We start from the raw sequence: 27,740 nt of genomic DNA on the forward strand, positions 1-27,740 counted from the left end.
GTGGTTTCGAACATTGTTTATATTCTAAATATCTATGTATATTAACCAAAAACCACGGAAAACAACAAGCATATATAACAAAAAGTGAAGAAAAACTTTTTGCGGTGATTGTGGAAAATTTTAATAAATTTATTTATTTTTGTGGTAGTCGTGGTGGCGGCGGTATCTATTTTCACCACTTAATATTCATAGCTAGTAGGAGCAAACAAATAACATTTATTGAAATTCATTTGTTTCAACAAGGCAAACCTCTCATGACACCACAATACACAGATCACATTTGTTTTTAACTGACATTATTGTGATTAGGAAACGTTGGGAGTTTAATAAACATCAAAAGTGAACTTTTGGAAACTTTTATTTCGGGAATTGAAAACTTTGAGACAAATTAATTAAAATAATCTGCATTAGAGATTATTTAAATTTAAAGTCTAGTTAAAAGAAAATAATGTTATAATAAATAATAATAAACAAATGATATTAGTTTTTTAAATAAACATAGTAGATAGGATTCCATTGACACCCAATTTTCAAAATGGAAGTAATGTTTTTTGAAGCCTAAAGGTAGGCTTTAATTATGATTTAATTTTTACCAAATTTGCTATGGAGTTAAATATCCTGCTTCAGACGCTACAAAAGCATATATCATACTTTCACTTACAAACCATTTCGATTTAAAAAAAATAATAATAAAGCGATGGACACTTCGATTAACGGATTATGAAATTCAAACTTAATAACCACCTACATACATATAATTCAGTAATAAAAAATCACATTATAAACTCACCATCTTCATAGGTTTGAACATTTTTCGAATTACTCGGTTGGCCTTCCATCGTCTGGAAGAACGGTGCCAAAAAGAATTCATATTTTGTGTATTCCTTTAAATTTCCAACCACATGTGATTCAATGGAAGGATTCAATACTGTCATTATATTATATTGCTGTGAATTGGCACTAACATCACGATAGCGTATATAAAGGCCCTAAAAGAAAGAACATATAAACGAACCATAAATAAGTTAAAAAAGTGTAATTAACACATTGTCGGTTATGACTCTTGTTGTTTCTTTTGTGAATGAGAAACAAAAAAACAAAAGCACAGAAGAAGCCTGTATAAATTAAAAATTAAATTAATAATGAGAAAATGTGTTGCCTTTAAAACACAACCACTAACACCAACACAACCACCGTTGTACAGACTAACAACAGCAGACGATGGTGTCTGTAGCATAAATACAGATTTGTGTACACATACCTCAACATATTTCTCGGTTACGCTCACATGCATAACCCAGTCCAAACGTACGGCGGTAGAGTTAATGGCCGCAGCATCAATTAATTCAACAACCTGAAAAAATGAAAGGAAAAAAAATGAATTAATAACAACAGTTATAAAATTAACAAGAATAACTACAATGAACCTTGGTGAAAGAATGGCGAAGGAATATAAAAAACGTGTAGAGTATCGAAGAACCAAAGTTATTTCATTTTTATTAATAGGGATTTAATAAATCATTAATTACTTGCACATATAAAATCATGCTGTAATGAAGAAAACATTATTGAACGAGAGAATTTCGTAGTGATATATATGGTTTCCTTTATAATTGGAATTTCTCTGTTGAGCCTAAAAGTAGGCAAACGTTTTTGTAATGAGAATAATAGACCTGATGTTTGGTTGCATATTTTTATTAAATTTTGATTTTACACGTTTCATTTCATTTAATTTAATTTAATATAATTTAATTTAATTTAATTTAAATTAATTTAATTTAATTTAATTTAATTTAATTTAATTTAATTTAATTTAATTTAATTTAATTTAATTTAATTTAATTTAATTTAATTTAATTTAATTTAATTTAATTTAATTTAATTTAATTTAATTTAATTTAATTTAATTTAATTTAATTTAATTTAATTTAATTTAATTTAATTTAATTTAATTTAATTTAATTTAATTTAATTTAATTTAATTTAATTTAATTTAATTTAATTTAATTTAATTTAATTTAATTTAATTTAATTTAATTTAATTTAATTTAATTTAATTTAATTTAATTTAATTTAATTTAATTTAATTTAATTTAATTTAATTTAATTTAATTTAATTTAATTTAATTTAATTTAATTTAATTTAATTTAATTTAATTTAATTTAATTTAATTTAATTTAATTTAATTTAATTTAATTTAATTTAATTTAATTTAATTTAATTTAATTTAATTTAATTTAATTTAATTTAATTTAATTTAATTTAATTTAATTTAATTTAATTTAATTTAATTTAATTTAATTTAATTTAATTTAATTTAATTTAATTTAATTTAATTTAATTTAATTTAATTTAATTTAATTTAATTTAATTTAATTTAATTTAATTTAATTTAATTTAATTTAATTTAATTTAATTTAATTTAATTTAATTTAATTTAATTTAATTTAATTTAATTTAATTTAATTTAATTTAATTTAATTTAATTTAATTTAATTTAATTTAATTTAATTTAATTTAATTTAATTTAATTTAATTTAATTTAATTTAATTTAATTTAATTTAATTTAATTTAATTTAATTTAATTTAATTTAATTTAATTTAATTTAATTTAATTTAATTTAATTTAATTTAATTTAATTTAATTTAATTTAATTTAATTTAATTTAATTTAATTTAATTTAATTTAATTTAATTTAATTTAATTTAATTTAATTTAATTTAATTTAATTTAATTTAATTTAATTTAATTTAATTTAATTTAATTTAATTTAATTTAATTTAATTTAATTTAATTTAATTTAATTTAATTTAATTTAATTTAATTTAATTTAATTTAATTTAATTTAATTTAATTTAATTTAATTTAATTTAATTTAATTTAATTTAATTTAATTTAATTTAATTTAATTTAATTTAATTTAATTTAATTTAATTTAATTTAATTTAATTTAATTTAATTTAATTTAATTTAATTTAATTTAATTTAATTTAATTTAATTTAATTTAATTTAATTTAATTTAATTTAATTTAATTTAATTTAATTTAATTTAATTTAATTTAATTTAATTTAATTTAATTTAATTTAATTTAATTTAATTTAATTTAATTTAATTTAATTTAATTTAATTTAATTTAATTTAATTTAATTTAATTTAATTTAATTTAATTTAATTTAATTTAATTTAATTTAATTTAATTTAATTTAATTTAATTTAATTTAATTTAATTTAATTTAATTTAATTTAATTTAATTTAATTTAATTTAATTTAATTTAATTTAATTTAATTTAATTTAATTTAATTTAATTTAATTTAATTTAATTTAATTTAATTTAATTTAATTTAATTTAATTTAATTTAATTTAATTTAATTTAATTTAATTTAATTTAATTTAATTTAATTTAATTTAATTTAATTTAATTTAATTTAATTTAATTTAATTTAATTTAATTTAATTTAATTTAATTTAATTTAATTTAATTTAATTTAATTTAATTTAATTTAATTTAATTTAAACAAAATTATTTATTATTTACTTAAAGTTCATAAGCGGAATATATTTTTTTTCCTATGTGTGTTCAATAAAATTTTAATAAATTTGCCTTTCTTTTCCAACTCTGGTAGTAGATGGAGAGCTTTATGACGTGAAGGGTAAAAATATTGTAAATACTTCACTTTATTTTTGAAGAGTTATTGTTTTGTTTTATCATTTTTTTTCATTCGCTTTCCCGTGGACCAACGGATATCATGGTGGCATTCTTTCATATCCACGCAGAGGAAATATTGTGTACTTATTTATTTATTTGTATGCATTGGCTTCAAGCATTTTTTCATTTCATTTTTTTTTTTAAATTTTTATAGCAAACTATTCGCTTTATTTCATCAGCAGAATATCGAAAACCAAAATCTCATGCCAATATCACTTGCGTGTGAAAATATCCGAATATATGCAGCAAGGGATATGTTGTGTTTTTTACATGAATAGCGATGGGCAATCATTTGTGAATTTCTACTGTTCTCAGTAAAGAACTACACGATATATTGAATGTATTTATGATTTTGGAATAAAAAAAGAAAACATTAAAGAATGGGTAAATTGCCTTGACCAAATGAAAAATATTTGGGGTCTTATTAAAGCGAAGAAGATTTGATTTAAATCCCAGCAAAAAAAATTGGAAGTTCTTCCAAAGGCACAACTTTAAAAGCACTTCCAGAAGATGTACTCCCAATGATGTTCTTTATTTTAACTACCCAGGAAGTTCTTTTAATACAATTTTTTATAACCCGTTTTTTTCATACTTTTATTGGGTAATTTTAACTTTTTTTGTTTCAAATAGGTTAAAAACAGAGTAAGAATTCAAAAAATGGTACAAATCGTTTAAATTTTGTCGAAAAATATGCTAAATCACATCTGAAAAAATGGTGAATTTTTTAAAATATTTGAGGTCAAACGTTTCTGATAAGCTTTAGAATCCATTAAAAATTAAAAAAAAAAAAATAAAAATTATTTATTTGACAATATATCACAGAATTTTTTAAATTTACATCCAAACCATTGAATTCGGATCACATCTAAAGAAGTGATGCAAATTCATTTCAACGGCTGTTGAAATGGAGGACTTCCGTCCTATGACAAGCCCATGTTAAATTCATCGCTTCTGCGTCAATTTTGCACCACTTCCGGATCCAAAAAGAACATTTTCATTACTTTTTTGGCGACGCTTTTTTTGCTGGGATCTTAATTTTAGAAAAAAATTAAAAACAAACAGCTATGAACATGATTCACCACCAAGGCAATTCAAAAGTTTGTACACTCTACTTCAATTCCCCGCTTCTTTGGCTCGGAATCAATACCAAAATCATTAGTGTAAAGCTAAAATCTTTGGAACAGGGCATATTTATTTCTGTGTGTCATATGGAGATTATATACCACGGATATAATCTTTTAACTATTTTTCGAGATGTTATTTATTGTTATGAAAAAAAAAATATAAAATGTAGGGTCGAATTTCACCAGCGGAGGCGGTTTTATAAAAAAATAAGATTGTTTTGTATTGTTTTTAGTTTTTAATAGTTTTCAATTTGTTAGTTTGCTTATGTATATTTTGGTTTAAATATATATAGTTTTTTATAATTATATATGTTGTAAGATCCTCTCTAAAGATTTTCGATATATTTTTTTAAACGTCACAGTAACACTAATTCCCTTACTATATTATCATCGTACTATCTTATACTGTATCATTAAAAGATTTTAACCAAATATTAAAGTTTTAAACAAAGCCTTATGTATGTCATACTAAAGTTTCCCAACAGCAGGGTGTAAACTAAAAACGACCACAGGAAAAAACCTGGCAATATATTCACCATTGTTTGTATAAGCTTTCTCACTGACACACACCAAATATGTGTGAAAGTAAATATCGAACAGTAGAATAAGATAATCGAAAATTATAAACTATTACAATATTATAAATAGTATCACACAAAAAAAAAAATTTCTGATTCAATCACCAAATTAATTGATCCAATTAATTTTTTAATTGAAATGTCTTCAATCGCGAAAATGATAGTATCAATCACAGTTTTAATTGGACATAGAAAAAATTCTTGATCAAAAATTTAATTGATTTTTTCAGCAAATTTCAATTAATTTTTTAATTGATTCAATTAAAAATTTAATTGATGTTGATTGCAAAACTCAATTAATTTCTTAATTAAAAAAGGTAACTATTTTTAATTACTTTCTGAATTGGCTTAGAATTTTTATTTGAGTTAACAAATGATTGTTTGAAATACATTTTTAATTAAAAATTTAAAAAAAATCAGCACTTTTTTTAACCCTTTCACTACCGATGTCCGCTTTGAAGGACATTCGAAAAAGACACCAAATTCTATTTTTCCACTTAGTTTTGATTTATTTCTCGATGTTATTTTAAAGTAGAGGCTGTAATCTAAATAACCTATAAATATTTTCTATATTGGTGAGGTCCAAAATACATTTTTGTAAACTTCTTTAGAAATAAACGAAAAATACGAAAATTTGAGACATTTTTTCTACTGTATGTTTCTAGTAAATGGACAATCATACGAAAACTATAGCTGACACTTTTTCAGGTTCTTTTTTGTATTTTTGCTCACACTTTGGAAGATGTTATAGGCCAAATAGCGCTTATTTTCGTAAGGTCACTTGGTCACAATTCAAGAATCAAACTTTCAAAACAAGCTCATATAGCTCTTGAAGTATTTGAAGTAGGTTTTCAAAATGGCAATTTTTGTTCTACATGCTGTTAGTTCAAGTAAAAACAGAATAAAAATTAAAGTTATTAACATTAGGTTTATTTCGGTAGTGAAAGGGTTAACAGAATTAGTCTTCCGAATTTGATTTAAAAAAAAAGTTAATTGTATCAATTAATTTTTTAATTAAAAATTTAAAAAATTTCAATCATTGACTTAATTAACTTAATGTTTCTATCGTGATTAAAAAGTTAATTGTATCAATTAATTTATTAATTGAAAAAATTTTCAACTTCAATTAACTTTTTAATTGGAAATATTTTGGTGATATTTTTTTCTGTGATAAGAGGCCATATAAAAAAAATTATAATTTATCGAAATTTTCGTTCAAAGTCGTTGATTTTTTCAATTACGATTTCCTTTTAAAAGTACCGAAATAAGATAAAAATTACAAACAAAAAAGTATATTTTCCTTTACCCACTGTATAACGAGGACATCAGCGAATATCAATCTATGTACACAGTGGTATTCTTACACAAAAATACCAACGCACACACACATACAATCATCTATGTTAGTACAATGAATGACACTTGCAAACAAATATGAAACGTGTAAGTTCACACACACACATCCAACTCAAACACTTGCACTTGTAAATAATAGCACACAATGAAAAAATATTGTCGTAAACCCAAACTGGGATCCAAAGATTTTGAGGTTTACTAATGAATTTTGGCCTGTATTTAAATCTCCGCCCCATAAAATTAAAATAAGATCACAGATCTCATTCATCGAATTTTCATTATCTTTATGCGATATATTAACAAAGCTGCTTTCGTAAAAATTCAAGTCAGTTTAAAAATTCAAATTACAACAAAAATAAAAATAAAAAAAATATTTTTTGTTAATTTCGAAAAAAAAAATGTTCACCAAAGATTTTGAATCCTAAATTTTTGTGCCACCTTTTCGTCTGTTTGTTCCATATTTTAATTACATTCATCTTACAAAAGTGTGTCACTTTTTTTAAAATTCCACCAAAACCCCGACGGTAACGCTGATCTCAGTTAATGTAATAATCTATAAATAATAATCTATACATTAATAAAAACGTTTTTCTTTAAATTAAAAAAAAACTCAACTTACTTAAAAGATATTCGACTTTAACGTAGGGTCAAAAATTTCAAAGATTCCTGTCTTAAATTTAATGAGAAAAATGTCAATGCAAATATCATAAACATCTCTTAAATAAAATGTTTTTATTTTAAATAAATTAGCCGTTAATCGTTTGTATAAAATCCGAACCAGAAAGGACAAAACAAATTGGAATATGTTGAACAATAGGTTATTCTGGCAAATGGCAAATTTTAGTAAATGTGTATATCTAATAAGATTATGCTATCAAGAGAGTATAGAAATCAAAAAATTATATGAAAATTTAAAAATTGCGACAAACTGGAGCATTGGCACGGTTGCCACAGCTGGTAGAATTCTAAGAAAAAATTTTTTACTGTTTAGATTGATAGAATTCTTCATATTTTCTATAGAAATACAATTTCGACACAATTTTCTATACAAATAAAATATCGACAAAATTTTCTACATAAATAAAATTTCGACACAATTTTCTATAGGAATAAAATGTCGACACAATTTTCTATAGAAATAAAATTTTGACAAAATTTTCTACAGAAATAAAATTTTAACAAAATTTTTGGTAGAATTTTCTCAGAATTTTGGTATATTATTATTTTGTCTCGAGTGGCAACCATGAGCACCGGTCGCACTCAATACCACGATCATTAAAGACAAACATTTTGGAACTAGCAAAGCGAAGGTTTTTTTTTCAGTGCAAAAATTTTACAAACTTCGTATTTGTAATGTATATGGGTGATGGCTCGCGTGAATGGTATTTTAATGTATGCTCTTTAAATTGAATTTGTAGTTGTATGTAGAATAACACATACGTACTACAACACTAATTTATGCCATTAAAAACAGCAAACACATGAAAAACAGAGCTGTGGGCTGAGAATAAAACAAAAAAACCCAAATTTTGTGCTGATATACTATTTACATGCTACTGTTTTTCTGGTTGAGAGCGACAATAAAAGAGACCAAGCTTGTTTTTTTGCTGTTTTTATTATTTTCGTTTTTTTTTTTTTTTTTTTTTGGGTGAAATTGCATTCATCTATGTAAATGAGTGCGGGTGTTTGTAGCAAGCAAATGTGCATGATTGTTGTAATAAAGCCTACAAGAGAATAACTGATCATATTTACAAAAGTCCATACATGAACGCTCTTATATGTGAGCACATGTGTGTTTGGTGTATGTGTGTGTGTGTGCATAACCTTGTTTGTATAAATGATTGCAGTGCAAACAACAACAATTCAAATATAACGACCATAACAGAGAACATTACACAGAGAACGAAGATATCATATTTTCTGTATTGACCCGTTTATTCAAGTGTAAAATAAATATTTGTTAACAGAGATAACAGCAGCCATTCATTCATGCAGGTCCACTAGCATAAACATTACCATACATGCATGGACATCTTAATATTTATGTATGTACCATATATGGGAGCATATGAAATACCATTATAGAATATTAATTTATACATGTGAATCGCTTTGAATTGATCGGCCAAAAGAAAAACAAATTAATTTTTAAGAAGACCAGAAAAATGTGACTAGAAATCGAATTTCATATCATTTTGGCAGTTTTTCAACAGAAAAAGGGAAAACTTCACAAGAAGTTTTTTTGAGATACGATTTGAAAATATTTTATTTGGCACAAATTTTTCAATACATTTAATATTTCAGAATTCTGTCGTATATAAAGATGAATGACAAATAAAATACTGGAAGTATCCAAAAACTTTTTAAAAAGTGTCCCGGTCGATTTTTTGAACGATGATTTTGCATTAAAATTTATGTTAGTATTGTTTAAGGTGTTCTTTCATAGAGATAGAAATCGATAAAAAATTAAAGAAAAAATTTGAATTCTTAAAGACTTTTCTCATTTGGTTAAATGAAATCTAAAATATTGAAATAGCAACATAACTGAAGAATTAATGCAAAATCAATACAGTGAATGCTTAGAGAGATCCAAAGTTTCAATATTTTTGGATTCAAAGAGATGTTCATTGTTTTTTTGGCGACACGTTTTTTGCATTAATAATTGGAGTTGATAGGTCAACGGTGAGAGTAAAACGAAATCTATCTACACATTGACAGGGGTAACGTATGATTGATATTAATTTTATTTGTAATACGTATACGCACACATTAAGACACTTAAGAACTTAACCCAACAAACACAAGGATGAGCATTTTTCATAGGTAACGCCATATCAATTTGATAGTGAATCCCATCTTCAACATTAAATCAAATGGCCTTGCAAATTGCTTGCTTTCAACAAATTTTCCAATAGGTTTGAAGCATTAAAATGAGATTTAGTTTGAAAAGTTGCTAATATGTTGAGAAATTGTTGCTAACGTGTTGAACTCTACTGTTGAGGGTAATGTCTGTTTTTTGTTGAAAACGAGATTTTCTCAACAATTTCTCAAATTGAATTCTAATCTAATTCTTTGAAAAAATGTTTGAAAGCGTATTGAATATAAGCATTTCTCCAATGCTTGTGTTTATTGGGAATCTAGAGAAAAAGTATACACTTTTTTGGAAAACTAGCAGTTTTTTATTTATATTTTTTAGGAAAGAAACTATTTATATTTTTAACTCAATGTACTTGTCACCGCGATGTTTCATCTTTTTAACTCAATTGGAAAAAAAATGTTTGAAAGCGTATTGAATATAAGCATTTCTCCAATGCTTGTGTTTATTGGGAATCTAGAGAAAAAGTATACACTTTTTTGGAAAACTAGCAGTTTTTTATTTATATTTTTTTGGAAAGAAACTATTTATATTTTTAACTCAATGTACTTGTCACCGCGATGTTTCATCTTTTTAACTCAATTGGAAAATAGGGTTTATCGATACCTGCAAATAGGACCCCGTGGAGGCCACTTTTGTAGGGTCAGATGTAAAGAAATCATACGACACGAAATCAGTACGGAAAAAGCTTGCTGGGTTCCAAAGATTTTGTCTTTACACTAATGATTTTGGTGTTGATTCGGAGCCTAAAAAACAGAGAATTTATGTAGGGATAATTCTAAGACCGAATTCTCTTATAAAATTAAGTTTTGCGTATTTAATACTAGGGAACAAATTTGAGTTTATTCCTTTTTCTGTTTATTCAATTCATGTACTATCAATGTCCTTTAAACTCGATTTAAAGTAGAAATTATGCTATATTGCAAGTACGTTTGTTTTGCTTTCTAGTCAAGATAGAAAAAATTCAACAAATTTAGGGACGATTTCATAATTTTGGAAATTTTACAGAATTATTAAAGCCAAGTTGACCTTAGTCAAACAAAATTTTCTTTTATGTAAAGATGCACATTTATATGTCGAATTACTTAACTCTAAGGAAAAAACAAATTTCTTGATTATTTTATAGACTTTTGGACAGAAAAGTACATTCTCTCTATTAAGCAAAATTCGTATTTGTATTTTAAGGACAGAAAATGTTTGCCCATAGGACAATATTTTTTTTTCCAATGCGGCCAATACGCTGAAAACCTCAAAAAGACTAATTTGACTTTGAAGATGTGCGAGGTGTCAGCTAAGTGTTACTATGGAAAACGGTCACTTTTTTTCTTCTGGAACCTATTTTTATAATTCATAGTCTATGTGGATCGCACCTAGATAATACCACAGAAACGTGTGGTCTTCAAAATCATTCTGGTCTTTGATTTTTGACTAATTAGTTTTCCGCAGTGTATATTAACATAGTGGAGCCAATTTCGTGATGTATCACGAAACGACATTGCATCGAAAAAAAAAAAATCTAACTACCCAGCAAAAAAATTTGGAAGTTCTTCCAAAGGCACAACTTTAAAAGCACTTCCAGAAGATGCACTCCCAACGATGTTCTTTATTTTAACTACCCAGGAAGTTCTTTTAATTCAATTTTTTATAACTTCAATGGGTATTTTTATATTTTTAATATTTTTAATGGGTAAGTTTATTTTTTTTTTTTCAAATAGGTTAAAAACAGAGTAAGAATTCATAAAATGGTACGAATCATTTAAATTTTGTCGCGAAAAATGTTAAACCCAATCTGAAAAAATTGTGAATTTTTACAAATATTTGAGGTCAAGCGTTAGAATCTATTAAAAAATATAAAAAATTATAAACATTATTTATTTGACAAAATATTAAAGAATTTTTTAATTTACATCCAAAACATTGAACTCGGATCACACCTAAAAAAGTGATGCAAATTCAGTGCATTGGCTGTTGAAATGGAGGACTTCCGTCCTATGACAAACCATCGCTTCTGCGTCATTTTTGCACCACTTCCGGATCCAAAAAGAACATTTTCATTACTTTTTTGGCGACACTTTTTTTGCTGGGTATCTCAGCTAACTTGTTCACCTGAAATCGGCGGTCGTATTGATACGACCAATTTTTATCGAAGGAAAACAATTGCATTCAAAACAGAATCGCCCTTGGTAACATATGGGTCCGCTAAAGCCGAAATTCAGGCCGGAAATAACTTTTGCGTTACTTTAACATAAGAGTGGTTAGCCTAAACCCTCAAATAGCTCTAATAGCTTCTTTCGGAGGATATAAAAACTCTACCAAAGAATACTCCAGCATTGGCTGCGTATAATCAATATTAATTCTGTTTGTGACAAGTATACGCACCGATGGGTAAAATATAGTCGAACACGGTTTTAAAAAGAACTGTCAGCCATCGGAATATTTAGTTCGCTTAGTCTATTGTTCATTATAACCGAGTTGAAGAAGAATTCAGGAAATCCGAACTATGCTGCGATTCCGATTTTCCACGGTATATAAATTTAACTCTCAAAATTATCAATGGAAAATTGTCAGAAGAATAAAAAAATATTTGGAATTTGTTATCCCGGAATTTGGAATTTGTTTTCCCGGGATTTGGAATTTGTTATCCCGTCCTTATGGGAGAATTTGAAATAAATCAGAGATGTCATAAAAGAGTTAAAGATTTTGTTTCTCCAACACGGGTGACGTATAAGTAATATCAATTCTATTTGTGATAAGTATACGCATTCATGACCACGAAAGTATGACACATTTTGAATTTGCAAATTTATGTAAATGTGTCTCTCCTAATCTCTTTGTGTCGTACAATGAGTGAAATCACGCTCAGAAGGTTTAAAACAGTGAAAATAAGGAACGCAATAAAATCGACTATAATTTATAATCTTACACTGCTGACGTATAAGAAATTCTATTTGAGATACGTATACGCACGCACAATTTTGAGAAAATTGTGATAAAAATATGTAAACTCATTTTATGATATAGGAAAAAACATATCTTTTTTAATTCATTAACATTCAAATCGTATATTTAAATATTTAAAATCGTACACTGCTGACGTGTAAGTAATATTAATTGTTTTCGTAATACGTATACGCACCATATCTTATTTAAAAAATTCTGATAAAAATATATAAACTTATTTTATAGTTTAGTTTATAATTTGTACGAATAAAATATATTTTTTAATTGCATACAATTTCAAATCGTCTACTTAAAATTTTAAATAAATATAGAAAATTTAGTAACTACTTTGTAGACCTTAAACTCCCCTTAATTTACAAATAATATGAATTTTTGTTTTAATGACTACCATTTACATAATTACACACTGCTGGTAAATATATGCAAGTGTAATTGTTATCCAAATTACATTGTTGTCATGTTAACTTTATTGTTTAACACTTTATTTATTTATGATATGCGCAATGCTTAAACAGCCAAGTCAGATAATTTATAAATTCGGTGTTTATTTAATAGAATAACTTTCAAAATTAAATGTGAATGGCAATGGTGGTGGCAGCTATAGTTGTGTCCACTTCTTATATTCCGTTGTCGTGGTCGTCGTCTAGCATAAGTCGCATAAATTGTCACATAAAGATTTGCATCAACGATAAACATAAGTAAGGTGGCGTTGGGGACGTTGGGGACCGGAACATATATAAAAGCTTAAACGCAAACACTAGACATGGAAAATTTAAAAACACATAAAATAAACAAACATTAAACATAAACGCCAAACAAGTCTGGTTCAGGTTTCTATTCGTTTTTTTGGTGGTTGCGCCGCTTCAATTTTCCCAATATAAAACTGGACATTGAGCAAACGCCCATATTTAGCCATAGCTAACAAACTATTTACCACAAATTCAACATCAACAACATCGAAATTTTCACTTTGGTTAGCAACTGATGCCGATTGCATGTTCTTTAATATAAACAACCAAACAAAATGAAAACTGAAAGAAAAAAAAGACCAGCAACAAGCGCCAGTAATCTCGGACAGCCTTTGCTGGTCCGCCTCTACGATTCATTCAATGGATTTTCAATTCGTGTGGTATGTGACAAAATTAACATAGAAACATTACAATTTTCCAATGGACGGACAATGACAGGACCAACCGAAACTATGACAATTAGAACCGAATATTATTTTTATATTTAAAACTAGCGTATCCCGGCCCGCTTCGCTGCGCCTTCCGAAGCGTATTTGTAGGAACATTTTGCATTAACTTAGTCAACCATATCCTTCGTGCTGAAAACAAATTCGAAAATATTTGAATTCTTTCAAACAAATCGAACTACTTGCTTTTTCGTTTATAGGTACAAATACGGCGGATATGCATATGTAAAACGGTTCGTCTTAAATAATGTTCTGTATTCAAGTAATTGGACAATCTTCTATATTTCTTGTGAATTTTAAGTGTGGTTTGTCAAGGAAAGGTATCCTTCTCCTCAACATATCTGTAAATTAAGCATTATATTATAATAACATACAAAAAAAAATTACTGTAACCCATCCAATAAATCGGAAAAAGCTAAAGTAGTAAAAAAATTTACCACATTAACATTTGCTAAAATATTGTAAAATGATGCACCCTCTACGTTGGCTGCCAATTTCATGTAAATTTAAGTTCTTTACTAAAAAGAAGTCTGGCAGAAGCCAGTGCAAAAATCATAAAATTATGTACCGAGTTCCCATTTACGGACAACCCTCTACTTTCAATTTAAGGAAAAACAAGTATATACAGCAGTAAGTTCGGCCGGGCCGAATCTTAAATACCCACCACCATGAACCAAATATTAGGGTTTCATTTGAAATGTCAGGAGGGATTGAGGACTTGAGGACACTTCCCGAAGATAAATTTAAGGATTTCACCCATGAGGACTATATCAGATTCTGGATTTATAAGAACCATTTTTGTTCGAGTTTTAGAGGAATCGTTAACATCTCTTGTAAGTGTGCAGGAAAATAAAAACTTAATCCGATAAAAACTTAACCCGATACACGTTTTTGTGAGCCTAAAATACCAGAATATTTACAATTTCAGGCAAATCAGATAAAAACTACGGTTTCTAGAAACCCAAGGAGTTAAATCGGGAGATCGTTCTTATGGGGGCTATACTAAAATATGGACCGATACTCACCGTTTTCGGCACACCTCTTTATGACCCGAAAATACCTCTAGATTTCCAATTTCAGGCAAATAGGATAAAAACTTCGGATTCTAGAAGCTCAAGAAGTAAAATCGGGAAATCGGTCTATATGGGGGCTATACCAAAATATGGACCGATACTCACCATTTTCGGCACACCTCTTTATGGTCCTAAAATACCTCTAGATTTCCAATTTCAGACAAATTGGATAAAAGCTACGGTTTCTATAAGCTCAGGACCCCAAATCGGGACGTCTTTTTATATGGGGACCATACCAAAACATGGACCGATACTCATAATTTTTGGCACACATACTTGTGGTCCTACAATACCTCTAGATTTCCAATTTCAGGTAAATTGAATAAAAACTGCGGTTTCTATAAGCCCAAGAAGTAAAATCGGGAGATGGGTCTATATGGGGGTTATACCAACATATGGACCGATACTCACAATTTTTGGCAAACGTATTTGTGGTCCTATAGTACCTCTAGATTTCCAATTTCAGGTAAATTGAATAAAAACTGCGGTTTCTATAAGCCCAAGAAGTAAAATCGGGAGATCGGTCTATATGGGGGCTATACCAAAACATGGACCGATACTCACCATTTTTGGCACACCTCTTTATGGTCATAAAATACCTCTAGATTTCAAATTTCAGGCAAATTGGATAAAAACTACGATTTCTATAAGCCCAAGACCCCAAATCGGGAGGTCGGTTTATATGGGGACTATATCAAAACCTGGACCGATATAGCCCATCTTCGAACTTGACCTGCCTGCAGACAAAGGACGAGTTTGTGCAAAATTTCAGCTCGATTGCTTCATTATTGAAGACTGTAGCGTGATTACAACAGACAGACAGACAGACAGACGGACATCGTTATATCGTCTTAGAATTTCTCCCTGATCAAGAATATATATACTTTATATAGTCGGAAATCGATATTTCGATGTGTTACAAACGGAATGACAAACTTATTATACCCCCGTCACCATTCTATGGTGGTGGGTATAAAAAAACGGACAAAAGGGAACCCTCTCCCCACCTTCGCACCACTCCGACCTGATATCGGACTATCACGTACCCTATATTAATTTCACAAATACTCAATGGTCCCTATAAATTCTATCGAAGTAAATCGACAAAGTTTATTTCAATTTTCCCCTTCTCCAACCAGATATCGAAAAATCATACACTAATTTAAAAATCATGGAAATAAATTTAATCGCCTCCTCCCACGTTGCCTGTAAATTTCAAGTAGATCGGAGATATTTAAATTTTGCTCTATTGTTTTAAAGGGACGTAACTTTCCCCGATATCGATATCGACAAACACCGTAGTGAATAGCACCCCTAACCTTCCCTGAAAATTCTTGAAACTTTCCTTCAAGTGTGGAGCAAGGAAGGTTGCCTCTTCCTTCATAACCTTCCCCCACTGCCTTTGTAAATTTCAAGAAAACTTAAGAATTTTTTTTTGCAGTTTTAGAGGAGAACCTGCTCCCCGACCAAATATCGAAAAGTGATGTAGCGTATATTTTGTAAACGTCCCAGAAAATGTCAAGCAAATTATAAGCCTGAATGGCGGCCTCTCTTCCGTCCAAATATTACAAATCAGGTATCAACTATTAATATCGTAACCACTCCCCAGTCCTCTGTACATTTCAAGTAACTCGGTCAAGTTTAATTGTTTCTCTGTATGTACTTAAGAGAAGCGGATGTCTCCCTATGCCCTTTTATTTTTATTAAAAAATCAGGAACCTGATATAAATTTCATAACCTCACCCATTTTTTCCGTAAATTTTCAGTCGGGGGAGTCTAGTTTTGTTTTCACTGTACTTTAAAAAAAGTCGGGCAAAGGGTGGTCCCCCTCCCCGACCAAATATCAAAAAATAATGTAGTGGATTTTTGTCTAGATACCAACCCCTACATTCAATGACAATTTCAAGCAAATCGTATAATTTTGTTACAAGTTTCAAAAAGTAGGGCAAGGAGTCCCCTCCCCGTCCACATATGAAATCATCAGCTACCCCATATTAATTCCATAGCCTCACCGCATGTTCTCTGTAAATCTCAGATAATTTAGAGAATTTTAATTTTTTCACTGTACTTTGAAAAAAGTCGAACAAAGGGGAGGTCCCCCTCCGACACCAAATATCGAAATAAAAAGTAGCGGATCTTTGTCTAGATGCAAACCCCAACCTTCAATGAAAATTTCAAGCAAATCGGTCAACTTTAGTCCAATTTTCAAAAAGTCTGCCAAAGGGGAGGTCCCCCTCCGCGACCAGGTGTTAAAAAATGAGGTACCGTATTTTCACCGCATGAACGCCCCCTACGATCTCTGAAAGTTTCAAGTAAATCGGTTCAGCCGTTTCGGAGCCACCTCGGAACATACAAACAAACATAGATTGAATTTTATATATATAGATGTTTGCAAATAAATGTGAACGATGGACGAAACTTTTCTGCACAACAAAAATATCTTTGTATTTTAATTGTTGTTTATTTTAATTATAGAGGAATTTAAAATTAGATGAATTCGTCGTATCTTTGAGCTTTTATGATATTTGAATTGGAAAAGCAAACAGAAAAGGTTGAATTCTAAAACCATTTCGAATAATCGAATATCGATGTTAGGTTAGGTTAGGTGGCAGCCCGATGTATTAGGCTAACATAGACTATTCAGGCCATTGTGATACCACATTGGTGAACTTCTTTCTTATTACTGAGTGCTGCCCGATTCCATGTTAAGCTCAATGACAAGGTACCTCCTTTTTATAGCCGAGTCCGAACGGCGTTCCACATTGCAGGGAAGCTTTGAAACCCTCAGAAATGTGACCAGCATTACTAAGGTGGTATAATCCACTGCTGAAAAACTGTTTTTTTTTTTTGGTGTTTGGTCGAAGCAGGAATCGAACCCACGACCTTGTGTATGCTAACCATTGTACCATGGTGGCTCCCGAATATTGATATTGATTAAATTCGTCTTCGGACGTCGGCTTAAATGGGCTGGTCTCTTTAAAAATTTGAAAATTTTTCAATGTTTGAAGTAGTCGGAAAAGTCGATTTTTTTTTGATTCTGATTACAATCTCCAATTTGGGTAAAAATAGTGATTTTTGCTTGGCACAAAAAAATTAAACTGTAATTCTACAAATAATTTAACTTCAACCAGATATTGATTATTCGGCCATACTGCCAAACACTAGCTTGGCAACTTGGTTTGCATGTTCAAGCTGTTTATTAACGATATTAAATGTTGCATTTGACCGTCCAACGATATCTTTGCCACATTGACTGGGAAGCGTGGGCCGTGTTGTTCTCTTTATGACGATAGCTGACAAACAAAAAAAAAAACACAAACTTCAAATCTTAGTTTTTCGCATTACGGTTTTTGAATAGAGCCTTCATGGTCAAAAATAGAAAAAACAAAAACGAATATTATGTAGATGTATGTTATTTTTTATTTTTTTTTTGTTTCTTTTGCTCTAGAAAATAATTTATGCTCCAAAGTTGGGGAAAATTTGTTTGTTATCTTTAGAATTTTGTTTCGGAGAGCTTAGGCAAGATAAGCTGGCAGAAAATGAAATTTACAGGTAATGTACTTTACTGATAGTAGGCTTTGGCTTTTAGTTTAGTTTTGAATTAAAATGGGGAAGTGGGTAGTAGTTTGGTCAAATGAGTAGGATAATAGTCTAGTTTGATATCTCATTTGTTTTCTGGGACATTGCAACTTTGTACTTTCAAATTGCAAATATAAACAGAGTAAGAATATAATAAAACTTTGAAATTTTTCTCAAAAGAAATTTTAAACAAATTTAAAGATTTTTTATAATTCAAAATATTAAATAGCAAAATACTATTTAGTAGATTTAGGGCTGATTCTCAACACCATAATACCATAAAACATTTTTACTAACCGGTACACACAATGTTTTTTCTGATTCAATTTTTTAAACATTTCAATTTGAAATGTCTTCAAATGATAGTATCAATTAAAAATTTAATTGAAAATCTATAAAAAATTAAATGTGATTGATTTTTGTTTCAATTAAAAAAATTGTTGAATCAATTAAATTTTTAATTGAATATTTGTTAAAACTCAATTAAGACTTTAATTCCAATATTTTCCATTATATTTACAATGTACCAAATATCAACTGACTCGGATGAAATTTTCTCCTCCAAGAGGCTCCAAAACCAAATCTCGGGATCGGTTTATATGGGGGCTATAAATAATTATGGACTGATATGGACCACTTTTGGCATGGTTGTTAAATACCACCTCGGATGAAATTTGCTCCTCCAAGAGGCTCCAAAACCAAATCTCGGGATCGGTTTATATGGGGGCTATAAATAATTATGAACTGATATGGACCACTTTTGGCATGGTTGTTAAATACCACCTCGTACCAAATTTCAACCAGATCGGATGAATTTTGCTTCTCCATGAGGCACCGGAGGTCAAATCTGGGGATCGGTTTATATGGGAGCTATATATAATTATGGACTGATATGAACCAATTCCTGCATGGTTGTTGGATACAATATACTACGTTACGTACCAAATTTCAAGCGAATCGGATGAATTTTGTTCTTCCAAGGGGCTCCGGAGGTCAAATCTGGGGATCGGTTTATATGGGAGCTGTATATAATTATGGACTGATATGAACCAATTCCTGCATGGTTGTTAGATACAATATACTAACGTTACGTCCCAAATTTCAAACGAATCGGATGAATTTTATTCTTCCAAGGGGCTCCGGAGGTCAAATCTGGGGATCGGTTTATATGGGGCCTATATATAACTATGGACCAATTTCGACCAATTTTATCATGGGTGCTTGAGGCCATATATTAACACCACGTACCAAATTTGAATTGAATCAGATGAATTTTTGTCTTCCAAATCTGGTTATCGGTTTATATATAATTATGGACCGATGTTGACCAATTTTTGCATGGTCATTAGAGACCATATACTTACACCATGTACCAAATTTCAGCCGGATCAGATGAAATTTGTTTCTCTTAGAGGCTCCGCAAGCCAACTCGGGGGATCGGTTTATATGGCGGCTATATATAATTATGGGCCGATGTGGACCAATTTTTGCATGGTTGTTAGAGATCATATACTAACACCATGTACCAAATTTCAGCCGGATCGGAAGAAATTTGCTTCTCTTAGAGGCTCCGCAAGCCAAATCTGGGGATCGGTTTATATGGGGGCTCTATATAGTTATGGACCGATGTGGACCAATTTTTGCATGGTTGTTAGAGACAATATACTAATACCATGTACCAAATTTCAGTTGGATCAGATGAAATTTGCTTCTCCTAGAGGGTTCGCAAGCCAAATTTGGGGGTCCGTTTATATGGGGGCTATACATAAAAGTGGACCGATATGGTCCATTTGCAATACCATCCGAACTACATCAAAAAAAAACAAAAAAAAAATACTTGTGCCAAGTTTCAAGTCGATAGCTTGTTTCGTTCGGAAGTTAGCGTGATTTCAACAGACGGACGGACGGACGGACGGACATGCTCAGATCGACTCAGAATTCCACCACGACACCGAATATATACACTTTAGGGGGTCTTAGAGCAATATTTCGATGTGTTACAAACGTAATGACAAAGTTAATATACCCCCCATCCTATGGTGGATGGTATAAAAATCCAATAAAAATTCACTTTTTCACCAGTCTAGCCCGTAATGATTGGGTAAATAGAAATGCATAGAGCGGCAGCTATACTTTATTAAATTATTTTATGCCCTTCATCAAACAATTTGCATATATATGCGTTTTTTTTTGGTAGCTATACAATTTTTGTTTATTATAGATTTATGAACTTTGAAATAAAAGGCTAACAAATAACAAACAAAACCAATTACTTTAACAACTTGCAAGAGACCCCAATGAAAACAACAACAATTTTGTCTAGTGAGCAGTCAGTGTTGGGGAAATGACGAAAGAATTTCTCTTGTATGCAATATTCTAATTTCAAGAAGAGATGATTGAAGAAAAATTTCTTTTATGCAAAAGAGCGTGTGGGAGAGAGAGAGATATAGAGGGAGAGAAAGTCGGAATACTTACAAGTGCGTGTTTGTGAACAAATTTTGAGAAACAATTGAGAGTATCCCAGCAAATAATTCGTTGGTTTTAATTTATAGTGTTCAATATTGAAATGTATGGATAAATCAGATATTTAAATTGAGGCGCGAAGATGCCCAAGAAGTCAAATGGTGGAGATCAGCTTTTATGGAGGCTATAACAGAACCTTAACCCGAAACAAATAAATAGGACTAGCAGCAAGTTTCAGAGGAAATGGCGAAAGAATTTCTCTTTTATGTTATATTCTAATTTCAAGAAGAGATGATTGAAGGAAATGTTCTTTAAATCAAAAGAGCGTGAGAGAGGGAGGGGGAAAGTGAGAATACTTTAAAGTACGTATTTATGACCAATTTTTAGAAACAATTGGAAGTTGAATAAAAGGTTTTTTCTTCTCTCTTACTCTCACACACACCTACTCACTAAACATCCCATACAGTGGTTGTTGTTGCATCAGTGTAATAAAGCTGATGTATTCTTCGGTTTCAATGAAAAAGAAATTCTATTAGAAACTTAACAGTAACTGTTAATTGATGAAACGGAATGACTATTCGCCACTAGAGGCGCTGCAGTATTGTAAAGCCCAGTTGTTGGTGTTACGTGGTATATGCATATATTTCATGAGATACTCGAACAAGTTTGAACTCCATAATTCACGTATGTAACTTATGATATTTTTTGTCAATTCCAACCCGGTGGGTAATTCAACGTAGCTGATCATTGTTTACGATAAATAACAGTACCTGGTCATTTATTAAAGGAAATGGATATTAGTAGAGTTTAGCAACTATTCTTCAATAGAGGCGTTGGGTGGGGTGGGCTATATAAAGGGTGATTAAATTGTAAGGGCCGATGTTGAATGTGAACCACACCTAAACGCCAAGTTTTTTTTTCGAATTTTATTTGACATTTCTCTATTTAAGATTTACTCAATTTGAACCATGGACGTCGTAAATGGGCAGAATGGTTCCAAGAAATGGCAACAGTGGATGATCAATTTTCGAAGAAAATCATCTTCAGTGATGAGGCACATTTTCACCTCAGTGGATTCGTCAATAAACAGAATTGCCGCATTTGGCCGAATGAGAATCCAAGAGTGATTGTCGAAAAACCAATGCACCCACAAAGAGTGACTGTTTGGTGTGGTTTATGGGCTGGCGGCATCATCGGGCCGTATTTTTTCCAACATGAGGCCGGTCAGGCAGTTACTGTGAATGGTGTCCGCTATCGTGAGATGATAACGAACTTTTTATGGCCCGAATTGGAAGATATGGATGTGTACTATATGTGGGCGGTGCCACTTGCCACACAGCTAACAAAACAATGGCTCTTATGCGCAACAAATTCAATGGCCGTGTTATCTCACGTAATGGCCATGTCAATCGGCCACCAAGATCATGTGATTTGACACCGTTGGACTTTTTTCTTTGGGGTTATTTGAAAGAAAAGGTGTACGTCGATAAGCCAGCAACAATTCAAGAGCTAAAAGATGAGATAATTCGGCATATTAACGGCATAGAACATCCATTATGCCTCAGCGTCATCTAAAATTTGGACCATCGGATGAAGGTGTGCCACCGAGGTCGCGTCGCCCATTTGGCCGATATTTTGTTCCATACATAATTGAGTAATACCAATATATCATAATAAAATAAAATTACAATAATTTCCTAAATAGTTTGTGTTTTATTCAAAATCAACATCGGCCCTTGAAATTTTAACCACCCTTTATAAGGCCTCTTGGTTGTTCACACACAAACGGTTGATGAACATCCCACAGCGTGGAATCGAACCCGGCATATTAACTTTACAACAGTAAAGCACTTCCGCCATGCTTCGAAAAGTCCTTCTAATTTTTCCCTTAGTCTAAAGTTTTGCTGGGATGCAGCTCACATCAACACAACATATTCGAGAAGAATAAATTTCAATTTTGCTTTCCAAAAAAAACAAAAAAAAAAGATTTTCTTCTAGACACCAGGGCGGACATTCAAAGACAGTTTCAAAATGTTTTTTTCTTATTAACGCTTGGAAATTGTTTGTGTTGTCCTGTTTGAAGATTGTTACTTGGATGTTTGGTATGCTTTTGATTTGTCTACTGGGTAGCGAAAGACTATCTGTCCATATTGTGGGGATGTTTGGTGAAATTGAATTGTCTAGCTAACGTCTTCGTGGGTCTTTCTATGTAAAGGTCTGTCGTCTTGAATTTTCGTTTCCAAAAGAATTTTGCTACTTGTCTTTTGAAACTATTGATCTTAGAGAAAGGGAATTATTTTGCTCCAGAAAAAAAGGAAATCACAACGTAGAATGATTTTTTAAAGAAGATTTTCTCTTTCTTTTACGTTCCTGTTTACTCAGCGAGGTGGAAGAAGACAATTTAAGTTGTTTAAAAAAAAAATCCAAGGTATTTGCTTTGTGATCTTTTTTTATAACATTTTACATAAAAACAAATTCAATTAAAGTTGTAATACTTTTTTTAATAAAGATTTTTGTCTTTATTAAATTTATTATATAGTCGCATTTTTCCATATCACAGGGAACCGTTTTAAATAATGCAGATCTTTTTTTTTTTTTTGCATCCCCGTCTGTTTGTCTGTTGCTTGAAACCCCCAAAAGAAGCTCTTCAAAATTCACTGAACGAAAAAAAAATCATGTTTGAAAGTCATAAAGAATGAAATCCTTGTAATGCAAGTCAAGGGTCCTGTTTATGTTCTGTAAAGTGTTGTTGTACTCCATTCTGACAGGATTGCGTTTCTGGTGCACTTGTCCTTACCCCCTTTTGTTTTGTTTTTTTTTTACGTCAGGGATTGTTGTTGACGTTCAGACATCTCGTTATTATTTTCTTCTCGGCTCAACAATTGAAGTGTTTTTTTTTATATTCCGTTTTTTATATCTCCTGATTTTAACCATTACTTTGCTCCTTGCCCTCCCCATTTGCAATTTGTCCCTCAGAGAACGAGAGGTTTATGAAACTTCTTTTGGTATTTTTTTGGACTTTATTTTTGTGTTTATATAACTTGTAAGCTGTCCTGTTAGTTATTTTCATCATGACCAGACAGTCTGTTGAGAATACTTTTACTTTATATTCCAAAAAAAAAGCGTTTTATAATTGTGTATAGTGTAACGGAAGTGGTAAAAAATAAAAGCAAGGGGATTCATGAGGATGGGAAATTAAAAAAGATACAGACACGTCTACCATGGGTAATAATCATGAAGAGCGAAACTATTAAAGTTAAAGGGATATTTCTTTAAAATAATTTTTGAAATTATTGTAGTGTAAATGAGTAAATAAAAAAAAAAAAACAAGCGTGAATCGGTTGACTATGACGATTTAATTACAACTATTTTTTTTTTGTTTCAAATTATTAATGAATTTAATTTATTGAATTGATTGAATATTATGGACATATAGATTTGAATAGTACATTAAAAATGATTGATATAACCACTTACGAAGGTTCAACACCCCTAAAATCCCAACAATTTATCCCTCTTGCAAATCTCAGACGACATTGATTATAGAAGAAAATATCGTAGTGTTATTGTACCATCGAAAAAATTGCTTATGTTTTGGGCCTAAAGCTTTTTTCAGTTCTCTCTCATCTTATAGCCGTATTTTACTATAACCATATATTATCTTCTATATAGGTGGGGTAATGTTTCTATTGTCTATAGCTTAATATATATTTATGTATCGCCCAAAGGATTCTTCGAGATGACTCCCTAGTCCTTTTTTTTTTTTTTTTGGGCAAATACAAATTGTGTTCGTGGTAAGTTCTTTTCCAAGATTATATTCTCCACCTACAATATTATATCGAAAAGTTATTTAAATTTATTGAAGAAGCAGGAAAAGAAGGGGAGGTGAAAATATATCTATGCATGCCGTTCTTTTAAATGCCTATACAAGAAAAAAATTTGGAAATCCAAGCTACTCTTGTAAGAAATGTGAATCATTTTGGGGAAAATGTCTTTGAAGGTTATCAATTTATCGATTTGATGATGGCAAATTCATACTTTTCCTTTTCTTATTTTTTTTTTTTTTTTTTGCCCAGTTTTTCGAGAAGAAGCCAACATTTTTTTTACCATGGGGTTAAAAGAAGGAAAAAGTGAAATTTGTTTCAATTTATCTTACGAACAGCTTCAGGCAAATTGTTCTGGATTTTTTTGGCTATCGTAATGTTCATGCTCATCGTTTTAGGGGAGCTGAATCATATGTGGCATGTAAGACAATAAGAAATTACCTCTCCATTCCACTTGTATGTATATACAGCTACGAAAGCAATAATTTTCATTACCAGGGATTTATGAAATGACCTTTTTTTACGGTTCACGCCCTAAATTACGTCAAGCATTTAAAGATTATTTATTTCCAAAATAAAAAGGGGGCATCTCTTTCTATCTTAAGTAACTCAAAGGAGATATTACATTGTAGGCATAGCTGGGTAAAATATTTAAGTATAGTGGATATATGAATAATAATTTCTTAGAAAATGTCTTAAGAAATACATTAAGAACAACACCAAATACATTTATAAAAGCACACACACACATACATACCCACGAAATATTATTATAAATCATACGCCTTAGAGTACCATGTAGTCATAATGGTTAATATTTGAATATGCAAAAGACAATGTAATGGATTTTACATTATTTTTGGGTTGCCTTGAACCTTGAACCTAATACACATTATTTGGATATTCTTCCATTACTGGCTTTACTGGTGCGTATGCGATTAATCATTTATTTTATGTATGTTATTAATATTAATCATACGTTATGGTGGCAACAAAACAAATAACACTTATACGCCAATGTGTACAATAGTAAATCATTGAGATATATCATTATTTTTCTTTAAACGAAATGTACAGTAATAGCAAGAGGATGTCTTAAGACAAATCCAATTGGATGTTTTCAAAAATCCTTAATATTAAATAAGAATTAATGTTATACGTATACTATATGTTTGCTAATGTTAGCGTCTGATACAATATTTAAATAAATTTTGAATTTGTAAAATTAATGATATTTTAATGTAATAATCCTAAATTATAAAAATGCACAAATATCTAAAAAAAATTTTGAAAACAAAATCTAAATCTAAAAAATTCTAGAAAACTATAGTAACTCACTAAAATTATGCCACCGAAAATGATTCAGTAAAATCAATAAGATTCATTGCTTCACCAAGACCATGAAAATTATCATCATTTTTCTAAATTCATTACAACATTCATTTTTAATTGATTGTTCTAAGTAAAAAATTAATTGGCACAAATAATTTGTGCGATTGAATTTTGTTTTGATTGGACATAATTTCAAATTCATGAAAAAATTCTGGTGATAGTTTTTCATGTGTTCTGATCGCATATTAAACGTTGGTTTGGTTATAAAAAGGAGTTTCCTTGTCATCGAACTACTCATAGAATCAAGCAGCACTCAGTGAAGTTCACCACTGTGGTATCTCTCAATGGCCTGAAGTGCGCCCAAAATATCGGTCTGTGATTATATCTAAACTTCCCATGGCTTTAGCGTAGCTAGTTGAAATCCTTGGGAGCGCAATACAAGGTGACTGATATGTATTCAATTCAATTCAAGTGCAATAGTGTGACTGCTTTATATTTGGCTGGAAACCACGGTTGCCACTCGATCCAAAAATAACCACAATTTAGAGAAAATTTTAACAAAAAAATTACCAAACAAAAAATCTTATTTTGCAAATTTTCATTTATATAGAAAATTTTCTCAAAATTTTATTTCTATAAAAAATTTTGTCAAAATTTATTTCTATAAAAAATGTTCTCAAAATTTTATTTCTATAGAAAATTTTGTCAAAACTTTATTTCTATAACAAATTTTGTCAAAATTTTATTTCTATAGAAAATTTTGTCAAAATTTTATTTCTATAGAAAATTTTGTCAAAATTTTATTTCTATAGAAACATTTTGTCAAAATTTCATTTCTATAGAAAATTCTGTCAACATTTTATTTCTATAGAAAAATTTTGTCAAAATTTTATTTCTATAGAAAATTTTGTCAAAATTTTATTTCTATAGAATTTTTTTTTCAAAAATTTTATTTCTATAGAAAATTTTGTCAAAATTTTATGTCTATAGCAAATTTTGTCAAAATTTTATTTCTATAGAAAATTTTGTCAAAATTTTATTTCTATAGAAACTTTTGTCAAAATTTTATTTCTATAGGAAATTTTATCAACATTTTATTTCTATAGAAAATTTTGTCAAAGTTTTATTTCTATAGAAAATTTTGTCAAAATTTTATTTCTATAGGAAATTTTGTAAAAATTTTATTTTTATAGAAAATTTTGTAAAAATTTTATTTCTATAGAAAATTTAAATAGAAAATTTTGTCAAAATTTTATTTCTATAGAAAATTTTGCCAAATTTTATTTCTGTAGAAAAATTTGTCAAAATTTTATTTCTATAGAAAATTTTCTCAAAATTTTATTTCTATAGAAAATTTTGTCAAAATTTTATTTCTATAGAAAATTCGGTCAAAATTTTATTTCTACAGAAAATTTTATTAAAATTTTATTTCTATAGAAAAATTTGTCAAAATTTTATTTCTAGAAAATTTTGTCAAAATTTTATTTTTGTAGAAAATGTTGTCAAAATTTTATTTCTGTGGACAACTATCTCAAAATTTTCTATAGAAAATTTTGTCAAAATTTTATTTCTATAGAAAATTTTGACAAAATTTTATTTCTATAGGAAATTTTGTAAAAATTTTATTTTTATAGAAAATTTTGTAAAAATTTTATTTCTATAGAAA

The 27,740-nt window shown here is 29.4% G+C and overlaps 1 protein-coding gene across 1 annotated transcript in view; it reads right to left on the minus strand.

The window, feature by feature from the left end:
• The window catches only part of robo1 (roundabout guidance receptor 1), a 291,324-nt gene that overhangs the window by 27,490 nt on the left and 236,094 nt on the right, over positions 1 to 27,740 (minus strand). The window contains 2 exon segments of the mRNA XM_075308740.1: positions 791 to 989; positions 1,262 to 1,354. Of these exon segments, the coding sequence (XP_075164855.1) occupies positions 791 to 989; positions 1,262 to 1,354 (292 nt within the window).

Source organism: Haematobia irritans, chromosome 5, assembly GCF_050003625.1.
Source record: "Haematobia irritans isolate KBUSLIRL chromosome 5, ASM5000362v1, whole genome shotgun sequence".
Lineage (NCBI taxonomy): Eukaryota > Metazoa > Arthropoda > Insecta > Diptera > Muscidae > Haematobia > Haematobia irritans.